Source organism: Anomaloglossus baeobatrachus, chromosome 6 (assembly GCF_048569485.1).
Source record: "Anomaloglossus baeobatrachus isolate aAnoBae1 chromosome 6, aAnoBae1.hap1, whole genome shotgun sequence".
Lineage (NCBI taxonomy): Eukaryota > Metazoa > Chordata > Amphibia > Anura > Aromobatidae > Anomaloglossus > Anomaloglossus baeobatrachus.
In genome coordinates, this window is record NC_134358.1 from 489,936,253 (window position 1) to 489,952,341 (window position 16,089).

Below are 16,089 nucleotides of genomic sequence, written 5' to 3' on the forward strand. Positions count from 1 at the left end.
ATCTGCTGGAACAATTGTTAACATCCTCCTCAGACTTCATTAATTGATCCGTTCCGTTATTTAGGTCCTCAGGATCCCCTCTCGCTGGAGGTTGTTCCTCTATTACATGGGTCATTCCATGGTAACTTATGTTACATTCAGAAGCCAAAAACTGAGTTAATAATGGCTACAGACTGTTCTTTGAAGGCAAGCACAAAAATGAGTGAATGCATATTATTACACAAAAAGAAACGTAAGTTACCAAGTAATAGCATTGTATTTAGTATTTAATTTGTATTGTTGAAAAATCAAACTGTGTTGAAATCTATTGAGAATAGTTCAATGTACAATATACAGTCACTTATTCTTGTGCTGCCTTCAGAGAACAGTCTATAGCCATTATTAACTCAGTTTTTGGCTTCTGAATGTAACGTAAGTTACCATGGAATGACCCACATAATTCTCAGTACTAGGATCATTCCCTCCAAAATGTTGCACGAGAAGTGTCTCCCCCCGACAATACTGGCAGCTCTTGAGACGCTGGGGTCTACTTAGTCCCGCATCAATGGTTATGGCTTCTTCAAAGTCACTCAGATCTCCGATTGCCAATTCTAATGTGGATTCACACAGAGAGACTGATCAAAAGAAACCATGATCTCTTCATGATGTGCTGCGCTCCGGGAAATTTTCATAATCATAATAATAATAATAATAATAATAATAATAATAATAATAATAATAATATGCAGTTCTGCATCCAAGCAGTCAATGTACTGCGGGCATCTAACTTATGCGTGGAATTTTTCAAGCTATATAAGGCCCCATGCGCATGCTGCGTTTTTGCCACATTTTTTTGGTACAGTTTTGGTACCAAAACTGCATGCACTTCCTTCCCCAGCAAAGTCTATAAGATTTCATTTTTTCTGTCCGCACGTTTCAGGTTTTTTTTGACTGCATCTTAATAGTGACCACAAAGTTGCAGCAGGTCAATTCTTTATGCATTTTTTGAGCCATTCCAGGCATAGATTTAAACTAAAAAACGCATTGGAAAAACCCGCGTCAAAACACATGCGTTTGGTTTTCTTTGCCCACAATGCGTTTGTGAACACAGGCTGCATTTTTGTGGTGACCGCAAAGATGCAGCGTGTGCACATAGCCTTAACTTTTCCGTTAATTTGCCCATCACTCTATGTTGCCTTTAATTTACTCGCCACTTAAAAGGTCCATAAGGGATTAAAAGCATCACCTTACCAACACAGATATCCCCCAAGAGCTCGGGCTTCAGATTCACATCCTTGAGAACGGCAGTCATAACCGAAGACAGGAGCTCATCAGGGGTGGTCTCCTAAAAGCAAAACAAATAACATTGTGTATTACACCACAATAAGGATGGGCATAAGACATACAGGGAGGTTTGTTTATCCATCAAAGCACTGGGGGGTTATTTAAAAGAAAAAGGAAAAAAAAAACCCCATCCATTCTAGATGTGACATCTTGCAGAAGGACTTTTCAGTTACCCCCCATAAGTAGGCAGCTAATAAATGAAGTGTGAAGAGATGAAATTAAATTAATGTTTTGAAAGTTCTGAGGTGTCAAACTGTAAATGAGCAACTCAGGGGTCACATGGGCTAAAATTGGTAAAAGGGTCATGCATCATCATCATCATCATGTAACCACCCGAGGATAAGGACTAGTGATGAGTGAGCACTACCATGCTCGGTACGCTTAACAAACAGATGCTTGGATGGGCACGACTCATGTATGGGGTATAATGGAAGTCTATGGGAACTTGAGCATTTTTCTGGAAGAGTTCAGGGAAAAATGCTCGTGTTCCCCACTTACCTCCATTATACTCAGTACATGAGTCGTGCCCATCCAAGCATGACGTTTCATTATACATAGCACCCAAACATGGTAGTGCTTGCTCATCACTAGTAAGGACCCCTTATACACGTCCCTAGGATCACTGCACCCACAAATCCAAAGAGGGGGAGTTAAGGGGGCTTTACACGCTGCGACATCGCTAGCGATCCTGTTAGCAATGTGACACGCCAGATCGCAGATAAGATTTGCCAAAATCACACATAGGTCAATTTTGTGTAGCGCCGATCACATGTGCGATCTCGGCAAATCGTATGTGCGATCTGGCGTGTTACATCGCTAACGAGATTGCTAGCGATGTCGCAGCATGTAAAGCACCCTTAAGTCACATAGCTCACTGCTCGGGTGCACACTCTGGCCCTACACCTAGGATGGGCTGCCCTGGGTGCAAAATTTAAAAAAAAAAAACAGCAGTGGCATAACTAGCTTCAAAGATTCACAGTAGTGCACATTGCCAAGCTTCTGTCCGGGAGCCCTGGATCTCCAGGGTGAGCGCCGAATTATTACCAACATGACACCAAAGCAGGGGGGTCCTCCTGTACAGCAGTCAGCGATGGGCCGTCCCCCGCTCCCATCCTGACGGCCTACAAGACCTTGGTGTACTTGCCTGCGCTGGTACAACAGCATCATAGCATTGTGAACGGGGAGGACAGGACTCAGCTGCTCAGATTTGGGGAGTGAGTGGGACAGAGGTGGCATAATTATTTGTCAAGTGGGGACACTTTTTGGTTTAGGGGTGCTTAAGGTCATTTTTTTATAAGGGGGCAGTCAGGGGCATTGTTATTAGGTCATGGGGTGCAATACTGGCCTTGTGGCGAGCACTGGAAACCCACACATTGCCACTGGGGCCAAACGCCATCTCATGAAGACCCCCTGAGCGAATATCGGAGCGGTGACACTGACGCCACATTTGGAGACGATAATTTATAAGATTATCTTAAGTTTCAATTTTAAACTGAAATTTTAAAACTTTTCTAAATGATCAGAAGCAATGATCGGTGCAGCAGAGGCGGGGGCACATGGCGGCCTCTACCCTCATCACCGCTATACACAGCACTATGGGGGAAGGCCGCCATACCGAGCCGGTCTATATTACCGCCATTAGTCCAGTGTGGACGTGGCTATACAAATCTACGGCCCAATGTCAGGTCCAGGAGAAAAAACACTCTCTTGTGCAAAGTTCAGAGCGAGTTGGATCCTTCTGTGTCTTTTGCACTCAAAGTCGCACAACTTGTTCTCTGTTGCCGATTTCTAGTGGATGTAGGATGTGGTCGCACATATGCTGCACTGCTGTGACACCTACAATCTGATTTACCTTGAAGCCCCCTCTCTTGGCTTTGCAGATCGGAGTCCTCCTTCCATGAACGACAACGATATCCTGAGATCGGTCCGATGTGACTGAGGTCGTCTCTGCCCGAATTGCCCTGGGAGTCCCCGGGAGATGTCCCAGCACTACCCGGACTCTGTGCATGGCGGAATCAGCCGAGGACTGAACTCCGCACCCGACCTGTCAGCAAGGTAGAGGCTAGATCGGAGTTGATTTTTTGAGGTGGGAGGAGTGATTTCATGAAATCATGATGTCACCGGAAGGGGCGGGGCCTCCTCAGTGCCGTGCAGATCTGTGGGCGGGAAGCGGCAGTGCTCGGGCTCCTCTGTGCAGAGCGGAGGATCCTGACCCTGAGGTGGGGAAGAGTCAGCGTTTCCTCATTAGTTATAGCTCTGGGGTCTCAGCCTGGATGTTGGGGGCACAGAGCAGTGTCTCCTGTCTGTGTTGGGGGCTGCAGCTCGTGTATGTCTCAGGCTTCAATAAGGTAAGTGTCTTATGGGGGGTTACACGGAGCAGGGGATGATACTGTACGTTTGGGGGGGCTTGCACTGGCCGGGGTGCGACTCTGCACGTTTGGGGGGGGATGGCACTGGCCGGGGGGCGACGCTGCACGTTTGGGGTGGCTCGCACTGGCCGGGGGGCGACGCTGCACGTTTGGGGGGATGGCACTGGCCGGGTTGGTGACGCTGCACGTTTGGGTTGGCTCGCACTGGCCGGGGGGCGATGCTGCACGTTTGGGGGGGCTCGCACTGGCCGCAGTGCGACGCTGCACGTTTGGGGGGGATCGCACTGGCCGCGGTGCGACGCTGCACGTTTGGGGGGGCTCACACTGGCCGGGGGGATGATGCTGTACGTTTAGGGGGGCTCGCACTGGCCGGGGGGCGACGCTGCACGTTTGGGGGGGCTCGCACTGGCCAGGGGGCGACGCTGCACGTTTGGGGGGGCTCGCACTGGCCGCGGTGCGACGCTGCACGTTTGGGGGGGATCGCACTGGCCGGGGGGCGACGCTGCACGTTTGGGGGGGCTCGCACTGGCCGCGGTGCGACGCTGCACGTTTGGGGACCTCGCACTGGCCGGGGGGATGATGCTGTACGTTTGGGGGGGGTTCGCACTAGCCGGGGGGCGACGCTGCACGTTTGGGGTGGCTCGCACTGGCCGAGGGGCGACGCTGCACGTTTGGGGGGGCTCGCACTGGCCGCGGTGCGACGCTGCACGTTTGGGGGGCTCGCACTGGTCGCGGTGCGACGCTGCACGTTTGGGGGGGCTCACACTGGCCGGGGGGATGATGCTGTACGTTTAGGGGGGCTCGCACTGGCCGGGGGGCGACGCTGCACGTTTGGGGGGGCTCGCACTGGCCAGGGGGCGACGCTGCACGTTTGGGGGGATGGCACTGGCCGGGTTGGTGATGCTGCACGTTTGGGGGGGCTCGCACTGGCCGGGGGGCGACGCTGCACGTTTGGGGGGGCTCGCACTGGCCGCGGTGCGACGCTGCACGTTTGGGGAGCTTGCACTGGCCGGGGGGATGATGCTGTACGTTTGGGGGGGTTCGCACTAGCCGGGGGGCGACGCTGCACGTTTGGGGTGGCTCGCACTGGCCGGGGGGGCGACGCTGCACGTTTGGGGGGGCTCGCACTGGCCGCGGTGCGACGCTGCACGTTTGGGGGGCTCGCACTGGCCGCGGTGCGACGCTGCACGTTTGGGGGGGCTCACACTGGCCGGGGGGATGATGCTGTACGTTTAGGGGGGCTCGCACTGGCCGGGGGGCGACGCTGCACGTTTGGGGGGGCTCGCACTGGCCAGGGGGCGACGCTGCACGTTTGGGGGGATGGCACTGGCCGGGTTGGTGATGCTGCACGTTTGGGGGGGCTCGCACTGGCCGGGGGGCGACGCTGCACGTTTGGGGGGGCTCGCACTGGCCGCGGTGCGACGCTGCACGTTTGGGGAGCTTGCACTGGCCGGGGGGATGATGCTGTACGTTTGGGGGGGTTCGCACTAGCCGGGGGGCGACGCTGCACGTTTGGGGGGGCTCGCACTGGCCAGGGGGCGACGCTGCACGTTTGGGGGGATGGCACTGGCCGGGGGGATGACGCTGTACGTTTTGGGGGGGCTCGCACTGGCCGGGGGGATGACGCTGTACGTTTTGGGGGGGCTCGCACTGGCCGGGGGGAAGACACTGTACTTTTGGGGAGGCTCGCACTGGCCGGGGGGATGATGCTGCACGTTTGGGGGGGGCTCGCACTGGCCGGGGGGCGACGCTGCACGTTTGGGGGGATGGCACTGGCCGGGTTGGTGACGCTGCACGTTTGGGGGGGCTCGCACTGGCCGGGGGGCGACGCTGCACGTTTGTGGGGGCTCGCACTGGCCGCGGTGCGACGCTGCACGTTTGGGGGGGCTCGCACTGGCCGCGGTGCGACGCTGCACGTTTGGGGGGGCTCGCACTGGCCGCGGTGCGACGCTGCACGTTTGGGGGGGCTCGCACTGGCCGCGGTGCGACGCTGCACGTTTGGGGGGGCTCGCACTGGCCGGGGGGCGACGCTGCACGTTTGGGGGGATGGCACTGGCCGGGTTGGTGACGCTGCACGTTTGGGGGGGCTCGCACTGGCCGCGGTGCGACGCTGCACGTTTGGGGGGGATGGCACTGGCCGGGGGGCGACGCTGCACGTTTGGGGTGGCTCGCACTGGCCGGGGGGCGACGCTGCACGTTTGGGGGGGCTCGCACTGGCCGGGGGGATGACGCTGCACGTTTGGGGGGGCTCGCACTGGCCGCGGTGCGACGCTGCACGTTTGGGGGGGATGGCACTGGCCGGGGGGCGACGCTGCACGTTTGGGGTGGCTCGCACTGGCCGGGGGGCGACGCTGCACGTTTGGGGGGGCTCGCACTGGCCGGGGGGATGACGCTGTACGTTTGGGGGGGCTCGCACTAGCCGGGGGGAAGACACTGTACATTTGGGGAGGCTCGCACTGGCCGGGGGGATGATGCTGCACGTTTGGGGGGGGGCTCGCACTGGCCGGGGGGTGAGGCTGCATGTTTGGGGGGCTCGCACTGGCCAGGGGGGGAGGCTGCATGTTTGGGGGGATCGCACTGGCCAGGGGGTGAGGCTGCATGTTTGGGGGGGCTCGCACTGGCCGGGGGGATACGCTGCAAGTTTGGGGTGGCTCGCATTGCCCGGGGGGATGACGCTGTACGTTTGGGGGTGCTCGCACTAGCCGGGGGGGGCGACGCTGCACGTTTGGGGTGGCTCGCACTGGCCGGGGGGCGACGCTGCACGTTTGGGGGGGCTCGCACTGGCCGGGGGGATGATGCTGTACGTTTGGGGGGGCTCGCACTGGCCGGGGGGATGACGCTGTACATTTGGGGAGGCTCGCACTGGCCGGGGGGATGATGCTGCACGTTTGGGGGGGCTCGCACTGGCCGGGGGGCGACGCTGCACGTTTGGGGGGGGCTCGCACTGGCCGGGGGGCGATGCTGCACGTTTGGGGGGATGGCACTGGCCGGGTTGGTGATGCTGCACGTTTGGGGGGGCTCGCACTGGCCGGGGGGCGACGCTGCACGTTTGGGGGGGGCTCGCACTGGCCGCGGTGCGACGCTGCACGTTTGGGGGGGCTCGCACTGGCCGGGGGGCGACGCTGCACGTTTGGGGGGGGCTCGCACTGGCCGGGGGGCGATGCTGCACGTTTGGGGGGATGGCACTGGCCGGGTTGGTGATGCTGCACGTTCGGGGGGGCTCGCACTGGCTGGGGGGCGACGCTGCACGTTTGGGGGGGGCTCGCACTGGCCGCGGTGCGACGCTGCACGTTTGGGGGGGCTCGCACTGGCCGGGGGCGATGCTGCACGTTTGGGGGGGGATCGCAGGGGACGAAGCTGCAGGTTTTGGGGGGGTTCGCACTGAGCACGGGACGACGCTGAATGTTTGGGGGCTCGCACTGGGCAGGGGGCGACGCTGCACGTTTGGGGGGGCTCGTACTGGGCAGGGGGCGATGCTGCACGTTTGGGGGGGATCGCACTGGGCAGGGGGCGACGCTGCACGTTTTGGGGGGGATCGCACTGGGCAGGGGGATGATGCTGCACGTTTGGGGGGGCTCGCACTGGCCGGGGGGCGACGCTGCACGTTTGGGGGGGCACGCACTGGCCGGGGGGGCGACGCTGCACGTTTGGGGGGGCTCGCACTGGCCGCGGTGCGACGCTGCACGTTTGGGGGGGCTCGCAGTGGCCAGGGGGTGACGCTGCATGTTTGGGGGGCTTGCAGTGGCCAGGGGGCGACGCTTCACGTTTGGGGGGGGGGGGGGGGCTGGCACTGGGCAGGGGGCGACGCTTCACGTTTGGGGGGGGCTGGCACTGGGCAGGGTGCGACGCTGCACGTTTGGGGGGGCTGGCACTGGGCAGGGGGCGACGCTGCACGCTTGGGGGGCTCGCAGTGGCCAGGGGGTGACGCTGCATGTTTGGGGGGCTCGCAGTGGCCAGGGGGTGACGCTGCATGTTTGGGGGGCTCGCAGTGGCCAGGGGGGTGACGCTGCACGTTTGGTGGGCTCGCAGTGGCCAGGGGGTGACGCTGCACGTTTGGGAGGCTCGCAGTGGCCAGGGGGTGACGCTGCATGTTTGGGGGGCTCGCAGTGGCTAGGGGGTGACGCTGCATGTTTGGGGGAATCGCAGTGGCCAGGGGGTGACGCTGCATGTTTAAGGGGGGGGGCTCGCGGAGGGCGACGCTGCACGTTTGGGGGGTTCTCGCTGGGCAGTGGTGCGTGTTGTTGTGGGCTCTCGCGGGGCAGTTCTGCTTGTTGTTGTGCGCTCTCGCGGGGCATTGGTGTGTGTTGTGGGGGCTCTCGCGGGGCATTGGTGTGTGTTGTGGGGGCTCTCGCGGGGCATTGGTGCGTGTTGTGGGGGCTCTCGCGGGGCAGTGGTGCGTGTTGTGGGGGCTCTCGCGGGGCAGTGGTGCGTGTTGTGGGGGCTCTCGCGGGGCAGTGGTGCGTGTTGTGGGGGCTCTCGCGGGGCAGTGGTGCGTGTTGTGGGGGCTCTCGCGGGGCAGTGGTGCGTGTTGTGGGGGCTCTCGCGGGGCCTCTCTCCCTGCGAGCCACCCCCCCGACGTGCAGCCTCTCTCTCCCTGCGAGCCACCCCCCCGACGTGCAGCCTCTCTCTCCCTGCGAGCCACCCCCCCGACGTGCAGCCTCTCTCTCCCTGCGAGCCACCCCCCCGACGTGCAGCCTCTCTCTCCCTGCGAGCCACCCCCCCGACGTGCAGCCTCTCTCTCCCTGCGAGCCACCCCCCCGACGTGCAGCCTCTCTCTCCCTGCGAGCCACCCCCCCGACGTGCAGCCTCTCTCTCCCTGCGAGCCACCCCCCCGACGTGCAGCCTCTCTCTCCCTGCGAGCCCCCCCCGACGTGCAGCCTCTCTCTCCCTGCGAGCCCCCCCCCCCCCGACGTGCAGCCTCTCTCTCCCTGCGAGCCCCCCCCCCCCCGACGTGCAGCCTCTCTCTCCCTGCGAGCCCCCCCCCCCCCCGACGTGCAGTCTCTCTCTTGGGGGCGCACTGGGCAGGGGGTGACGCTGCACGTTTGGTGGGGGCAAAGGGGGGCCCTGTGTGTGTGTGTGTGGGGCCGTGTGTGTGTGTGTGGGGCCGTGTGTGTGTGTGTGGGGCCGTGTGTGTGTGTGTGGGGCCGTGTGTGTGTGTGTGGGGCCGTGTGTGTGTGTGTGGGGCCGTGTGTGTGTGTGTGGGGCCGTGTGTGTGTGTGTGGGGCCGTGTGTGTGGGGCCGTGTGTGTGGGGCCGTGTGTGTGGGGCCGTGTGTGTGTGTGTGGGGCCGTGTGTGTGTGTGTGTGGGGCCGTGTGTGTGTGTGTGTGTGGGGCCGTGTGTGTGTGTGTGTGTGGGGCCGTGTGTGTGTGTGTGTGTGGGGCCGTGTGTGTGTGTGTGTGGGGCCGTGTGTGTGTGTGTGTGTGTGTGTGTGGGGCCGTGTGTGTGTGTGTGTGGGGCCGTGTGTGTGTGTGTGTGGGGCCGTGTGTGTGTGTGTGTGGGGCCGTGTGTGTGTGTGTGTGGGGCCGTGTGTGTGTGTGTGGGGCCGTGTGTGTGTGTGTGGGGCCGTGTGTGTGTGTGTGGGGCCGTGTGTGTGTGTGTGGGGCCGTGTGTGTGTGTGGGGCCGTGTGTGTGTGTGTGGGGCCGTGTGTGTGTGTGTGTGTGTGTGGGGCCGTGTGTGTGTGTGTGTGGGGCCGTGTGTGTGTGTGTGTGTGTGGGGCCGTGTGTGTGTGGGGCCGTGTGTGTGTGTGTGTGTGGGGCCGTGTGTGTGTGTGTGTGTGTGTGGGGGGCCGTGTGTGTGTGTGTGGGGCCGTGTGTGTGGGGCCGTGTGTGTGTGGGGCCGTGTGTGTGTGGGGCCGTGTGTGTGTGGGGCCGTGTGTGTGTGGGGCCGTGTGTGTGTGGGGCCGTGTGTGTGGGGCCGTGTGTGTGTGTGTGGGGGCCGTGTGTGTGTGTGGGGCCGTGTGTGTGTGTGTGTGTGGGGCCGTGTGTGTGTGTGTGGGGCCGTGTGTGTGTGTGTGGGGCCGTGTGTGTGTGTGTGTGGGGCCGTGTGTGTGTGTGTGGGGCTGTGTGGGTGTGGGGCTGTGTGTGTGTGTGGGTGTGGGGCTGTGTGTGTGTGTGTGGCCGTGTGTGTGTGGGGCCGTGTGTGTGGGGCCGTGTGTGTGGGTGTGTGTGTGGGGCCGTGTGTGTGTGTGGGGCCGTGTGTGTGTGTGTGTGTGTGTGTGTGTGTGTGTGGGGCCGTGTGTGTGGGGCCGTGTGTGTGTGTGTGGGGCCGTGTGTGTGTGTGTGTGTGGGGCCGTGTGTGTGTGTGTGTGTGGGGCCGTGTGTGTGGGGCCGTGTGTGTGTGTGTGTGTGTGGGGCCGTGTGTGTGTGTGTGGGGCCGTGTGTGTGTGTGTGTGTGTGTGTGTGTGTGGGGCCGTGTGTGTGTGTGTGTGGGGCCGTGTGTGTGTGTGGGGCCGTGTGTGTGTGTGTGTGTGTGGGGCCGCGTGTGTGTGTGTGTGGGGCCGCGTGTGTGTGTGTGTGGGGCCGTGTGTGTGTGGGGCCGTGTGTGTGTGTGTGTGTGTGTGGGGCCGTGTGTGTGTGTGTGTGTGGGGCCGTGTGTGTGTGTGTGTGTGGGGCCGTGTGTGTGTGTGTGTGGGGCCGTGTGTGTGTGTGTGTGGGGCCGTGTGTGTGGGGCCGTGTGTGTGTGTGTGGGGCCGTGTGTGTGTGTGTGGGGCCGTGTGTGTGTGTGTGGGGCCGTGTGTGTGTGTGTGTGGGGCCGTGTGTGTGTGTGTGTGGGGCCGTGTGTGTGTGTGTGTGGGGCCGTGTGTGTGTGTGTGTGGGGCCGTGTGTGTGTGTGTGTGGGGCCGTGTGTGTGTGTGTGTGGGGCCGTGTGTGTGTGTGTGTGGGGCCGTGTGTGTGTGTGTGTGGGGCCGTGTGTGTGTGTGTGTGGGGCCGTGTGTGTGTGTGTGTGGGGCCGTGTGTGTGTGTGTGGGGCCGTGTGTGTGTGTGTGTGGGCCGTGTGTGTGTGTGTGTGTGTGTGTGGGGCCGTGTGTGTGTGTGTGTGTGTGTGTGGGGCCGTGTGTGTGTGTGTGTGGGGCCGTGTGTGTGTGTGTGTGTGTGTGTGTGTGGGGCCGTGTGTGTGTGTGTGTGGGGCCGTGTGTGTGTGTGTGTGGGGCCGTGTGTGTGTGTGTGGGGCCGTGTGTGTGTGTGTGTGTGTGTGTGTGTGTGTTGTGTGTGTGTGTGTGTGTGTGTGGGGCCGTGTGTGTGTGTGTGTGTGGGGCCGTGTGTGTGTGTGTGGGGCCGTGTGTGTGTGTGTGTGGGGCCGCGTGTGTGTGTGTGTGGGCCGCGTGTGTGTGTGTGTGTGGGGCCGTGTGTGTGTGTGTGTGTGTGTGGGGCCGTGTGTGTGTGGGCGTGTGTGTGTGTGTGGGGCCGTGTGTGTGTGTGTGTGTGTGGGGCCGTGTGTGTGTGTGTGGGGCCGTGTGTGTGTGTGTGTGTGGGGCCGTGTGTGTGTGTGTGTGTGTGTGGGGCCGTGTGTGTGTGGGGGCCGTGTGTGTGTGTGTGGGGCGTGTGTGTGTGGGGCCGTGTGTGTGTGTGTGGGGCCGTGTGTGTGTGTGTGTGTGTGGGGCCGTGTGTGTGTGTGTGGGGCCGTGTGTGTGTGTGTGTGGGGCCGCGTGTGTGTGTGTGTGGGGCCGCGTGTGTGTGTGTGTGGGGCCGTGTGTGTGTGTGTGTGTGTGGGGCCGTGTGTGTGTGGGGCCGTGTGTGTGTGTGTGGGGCCGTGTGTGTGTGTGTGTGTGTGGGGCCGTGTGTGTGTGTGTGTGTGGGGCCGTGTGTGTGTGTGTGTGGGGCCGTGTGTGTGTGTGTGTGGGGCCGTGTGTGTGGGGCGTGTGTGTGTGTGGGGCCGTGTGTGTGTGTGTGTGGTGGGCCGTGTGTGTGTGGGGCCGTGTGTGTGTGTGTGTGTGGGGCCGTGTGTGTGTGTGTGTGGGGCCGTGTGTGTGTGTGTGTGGGGCCGTGTGTGTGTGTGTGTGGGCCGTGTGTGTGTGTGTGTGGGGGCCGTGTGTGTGTGTGTGTGGGGCCGTGTGTGTGTGTGTGTGGGGCCGTGTGTGTGTGTGTGTGGGGCCGTGTGTGTGTGTGTGGGGCCGTGTGTGTGTGTGTGTGGGGCCGTGTGTGTGTGTGTGGGGCCGTGTGTGTGTGTGTGGGGCCGTGTGTGTGTGTGTGGGGCCGTGTGTGTGTGTGTGTGCTGTGTGTGTGTGTGGGGCCGTGTGTGTGTGTGTGTGGGGCCGTGTGTGTGTGTGTGTGTGTGTGTGTGTGTGTGTGTGTGTGTGTGTGTGTGTGGGGCCGTGTGTGTGTGTGTGTGTGTGTGGGGCCGTGTGTGTGTGTGTGTGTGTGGGGCCGTGTGTGTGTGTGTGTGTGTGTGTGGGGCCGTGTGTGGGGGCCGTGTGTGTGTGTGTGTGGGGCCGTGTGTGTGTGTGTGTGTGGGGCCGTGTGTGTGTGTGTGGGGCCGTGTGTGTGTGTGTGTGTGTGTGGGCCGTGTGTGTGGGGCCGTGTGTGTGTGTGTGTGTGGGGCCGTGTGTGTGTGTGTGTGTGGGGCCGTGTGTGTGTGTGTGTGTGTGTGGGGCCGTGTGTGGGGCCGTGTGTGTGTGTGTGGGGCCGTGTGTGTGTGTGTGTGTGGGGCCGTGTGTGTGTGTGTGGGGCCGTGTGTGTGTTGTGTGTGTGTGTGTGGGGGCCGTGTGTGTGGGGCCGTGTGTGTGTGTGTGTGTGGGGCCGTGTGTGTGTGTGTGTGTGGGGCCGTGTGTGTGTGTGTGTGTGTGGGGCCGCGTGTGTGTGTGTGTGGGGCCGCGTGTGTGTGTGTGTGGGGCCGTGTGTGTGTGTGTGTGTGTGTGGGGCCGTGTGTGTGTGTGTGTGTGTGTGTGGGGCCGTGTGTGTGTGTGTGTGTGTGTGTGGGGCCGTGTGTGTGTGTGTGTGGGGCCGTGTGTGTGTGTGTGTGGGGCCGTGTGTGTGTGTGTGTGGGGCCGTGTGTGTGTGTGTGGGGCCGTGTGTGTGTGTGTGGGGCCGTGTGTGTGTGTGTGTGTGTGTGTGTGTGGGGCCGTGTGTGTGTGTGTGTGGGGCCGTGTGTGTGTGTGTGTGTGTGTGTGTGTGTGTGTGTGTGGGGCCGTGTGTGTGTGTGGGGCCGTGTGTGTGTGTGTGTGGGGCCGTGTGTGTGTGTGTGTGTGTGGGGCCGTGTGTGTGTGTGTGTGTGTGTGTGGGGCCATGTGTGTGTGTGTGGGGCCGTGTGTGTGTGTGTGTGTGTGTGTGTGTGGGGCCGTGTGTGTGTGTGTGGGGCCGTGTGTGTGTGTGTGTGGGGCCGTGTGTGTGTGTGTGTGTGGGGCCGTGTGTGTGTGTGTGTGTGTGGGGCCGTGTGTGTGTGTGTGTGTGTGTGGGGCCGTGTGTGTGTGTGTGTGGGGCCGTGTGTGTGTGTGTGGGGCCGTGTGTGTGTGTGTGTGTGTGTGTGGGGCCGTGTGTGTGGGGCCGTGTGTGTGTGTGTGTGTGGGGCCGTGTGTGTGTGTGTGTGTGGGGCCGTGTGTGTGTGTGTGTGTGGGGCCGTGTGTGTGTGTGTGTGTGTGGGGCCGCGTGTGTGTGTGTGTGGGGCCGCGTGTGTGTGTGTGTGGGGCCGTGTGTGTGTGTGTGTGTGTGTGGGGCCGTGTGTGTGTGTGTGTGTGTGTGTGTGGGGCCGTGTGTGTGTGTGTGTGTGTGTGTGGGGCCGTGTGTGTGTGTGTGTGTGGGGCCGTGTGTGTGTGTGTGTGGGGCCGTGTGTGTGTGTGGGGCCGTGTGTGTGTGTGTGTGGGGCCGTGTGTGTGTGTGTGTGGGGCCGTGTGTGTGTGTGGGGCCGTGTGTGGGGGCCGTGTGTGTGTGTGGGGCCGTGTGTGTGTGTGTGTGTGTGTGTGGGGCAGTGTGTGTGTGTGTGTGTGTGGGGCAGTGTGTGTGTGTGTGTGTGTGTGTGGGGCAGTGTGTGTGTGTGTGTGTGGGGCAGTGTGTGTGTGTGTGTGTGGGGCAGTGTGTGTGTGTGTGGGGCAGTGTGTGTGTGTGTGGGGCAGTGTGTGTGTGTGTGTGTGTGTGTGTGTGTGGGGCAGTGTGTGTGTGTGTGTGTGTGTGTGGGGCAGTGTGTGTGTGTGGGGCAGTGTGTGTGTTGGGTGGGGCTCGCAGGGAGAGAGGCTGCACGTTGGGTGGGGGGGAGAGGCTGCATGTTGGGGGGGGAGGATGCAGGGGGAGAGAGGCTGCACGTTGGGGGGGGGAGCTTGCAGGGGGGAAGAGGCTGCATGTTGGGGGGGGAGCTTGCAGGGGGGAAGAGGCTGCACGTTGGGGGGGGGGAGCTTGCAGGGGGAAAGAGGCTGCATGTTGGGGGGGGAGGATGCAGGGGAGAGAGGCTGCACGTTGGGGGGGGGGGAGCTTGCAGGGGGGAAGAGGCTGCATGTTGGGGGGGGGGGAGCTTGCAGGGGGGAAGAGGCTGCACTTTGGGGGGGGGGGGGGAGCTTGCAGGGGGAAAGAGGCTGCACGTTGGGGGGGGGGGAGCTTGCAGGGGGAGAGAGGCTGCACGTTGGGGGGGGGGGGGAGCTTGCAGGGGGGAGAGAGGCTGCACGTTGGGGGGTGGAGTTTGCAGGGGGAGAGAGGCTGCACGTTGGGGGGTGGAGTTTGCAGGGGGGAGAGAGGCTGCACGTTGGGGGGGGGGGGAGCTTGCAGGGGGAGAGAGGCTGCACGTTGGGGGGGGGAGCTTGCAGGGGGAAAGAGGCTGCACGTTGGGGGGGGGGAGCTTGCAGGGGGAGAGAGGCTGCACTTTGGGGGAGAGAGGCTACACGTTGGGGGGGGGGGGGAGCTTGCAGGGGGAGAGAGGCTGCACGTTGGGGGGGGAGGCTGCACGTTGGGGGTGGAGCTTGCAGGGGGAAAGAGGCTGCACGTGGGGGGCTCGTGCTGGGCAGGGGGCCGTGTTGCACTTTGTGGGAGGTGTGCTATTAATCTTCTCCCTTTTGTTTTTCTAACACAGTTTGTGACTACTGGCATCTGGGTGTAATTGCCCCCCCGTCGTCCCACCTTAGAGACTGAGAGAACAGTGTGGTCTAATGCATATCACACCTCCGGTGTCCTCCAATGTATTCAACAAGAGGATTTTTATGGTAAATGGAGAAATACAATTTTTACACCTAAAACGCACGGGACTCCGATACAAAAGATTTTTTTTCTTTCATTGTTGCCAATGTCCAACATGGCTTTATTCTACGTATTAATTTGTAAAGTTGATTGTTACAGTGTATATTTGTATCCTCGACCTTCTGTCTCCCCCTCCCTAATTACCCTGTAGACTGTAACCCCCCCCGAGAGCAGGGTCTGCGCCCCTCTGTACCCGTCTGTCAGTGTTATATATTTGTATCCCCGACCTTCTGTCTCCTCCCCATTACCCTGTAGACTGTAAGCCCCTGAGGGCAGGGTCCGCTCCCCTCTGTACCCGTCTGTCAGTGTTATATATTTGTATCCCCGACCTTCTGTCTCCTCCCCATTACCCTGTAGACTGTGAGCCCCCGAGGGCAGGGTCCGCTCCCCTCTGTACCCGTCTGTCAGTGTTATATATTTGTATCCCCGACCTTCTGTCTCCTCCCCTTTACCCTGTAGACTGTAAGCCCCTGAGGGCAGGGTCCGCTCCCCTCTGTACCCGTCTGTCAGTGTTATATATTTGTATCCCCGACCTTCTGTCTCCTCCCCTTTACCCTGTAGACTGTAAGCCCCTGAGGGCAGGGTCCGCTCCCCTCTGTACCAGTCTGTCAGGATTGGTTTATTCACTGTAATTTATATCTGTATTTTTAATTGATATACTTATTTTAATAAAACTGTTCTAGAAGTTTGGGCTGAATGTTCATTTCTATAATGATAAAGCTCGGTGTGACATTAGTGAGCAGTCACTGCCGGTCGGGCTGCGGTCAGTGTTGTAGGTAGTTTCCAAAACATCTGTCCTCACATGTAGACCCACAGTAAACTGATCAGATCTCGCTGACAATTTATTTTCTGTCTTTAGCAGACCCCTGATCCTCTCTCACGCCCCCCATTTATTAGGCCCCAGTCCTGTTTCACCGTGTTTCCCTCCTTTGGTGGCAACATAACTCCATGAGGCTCACACCGCCTGATTCCGGTCATATGGGGCGAAACGTTTTTTTTTTTTTTTCTTTAAATTTAAAGGGACGTAAGTTGCTTTTTGCTGAGCGTCTGCAGCTGTTGCCACCACTGTTCCATAGGACGGGCTCTGGCAGAGGTGACACTACATATTTTACAGAGGGGTAACAATACTTCTTAGAAATTTTGAGAAGTATTTTTAGCCGCTGAGGAGAACATCATAATTTGCAGCAACTCAAAATGATAGTACATACAGTAGATGGGTATCTATAAGGCCCCTTTCAGATGT

The 16,089-nt window shown here is 60.7% G+C and overlaps 1 protein-coding gene and 1 long non-coding RNA gene across 2 annotated transcripts in view; one reads left to right on the top strand and one right to left on the bottom strand.

Moving 5' to 3' along the window:
* The window catches only part of ACAA1 (acetyl-CoA acyltransferase 1), a 64,673-nt gene extending 61,249 nt beyond the window's left edge, over nt 1-3,424 (bottom strand). The window contains exons 1-2 of the mRNA XM_075315398.1: nt 3,176-3,424; nt 1,231-1,324 (exon numbers count right to left, since the gene is read on the bottom strand). Coding sequence (XP_075171513.1) covers nt 1,231-1,324; nt 3,176-3,331 — 250 coding nt within the window. The 5' untranslated portion in view covers nt 3,332-3,424. The remainder of the gene's footprint in view (nt 1-1,230; nt 1,325-3,175) is intronic.
* On the top strand, nt 3,385-15,531 carry LOC142243455 (uncharacterized). The gene is made up of 2 exons (XR_012724375.1): nt 3,385-3,671; nt 14,683-15,531. It is a non-coding gene; the product is annotated as an uncharacterized LOC142243455 (long non-coding RNA).
* Nucleotides 15,532-16,089: the final 558 nt, after the last annotated feature.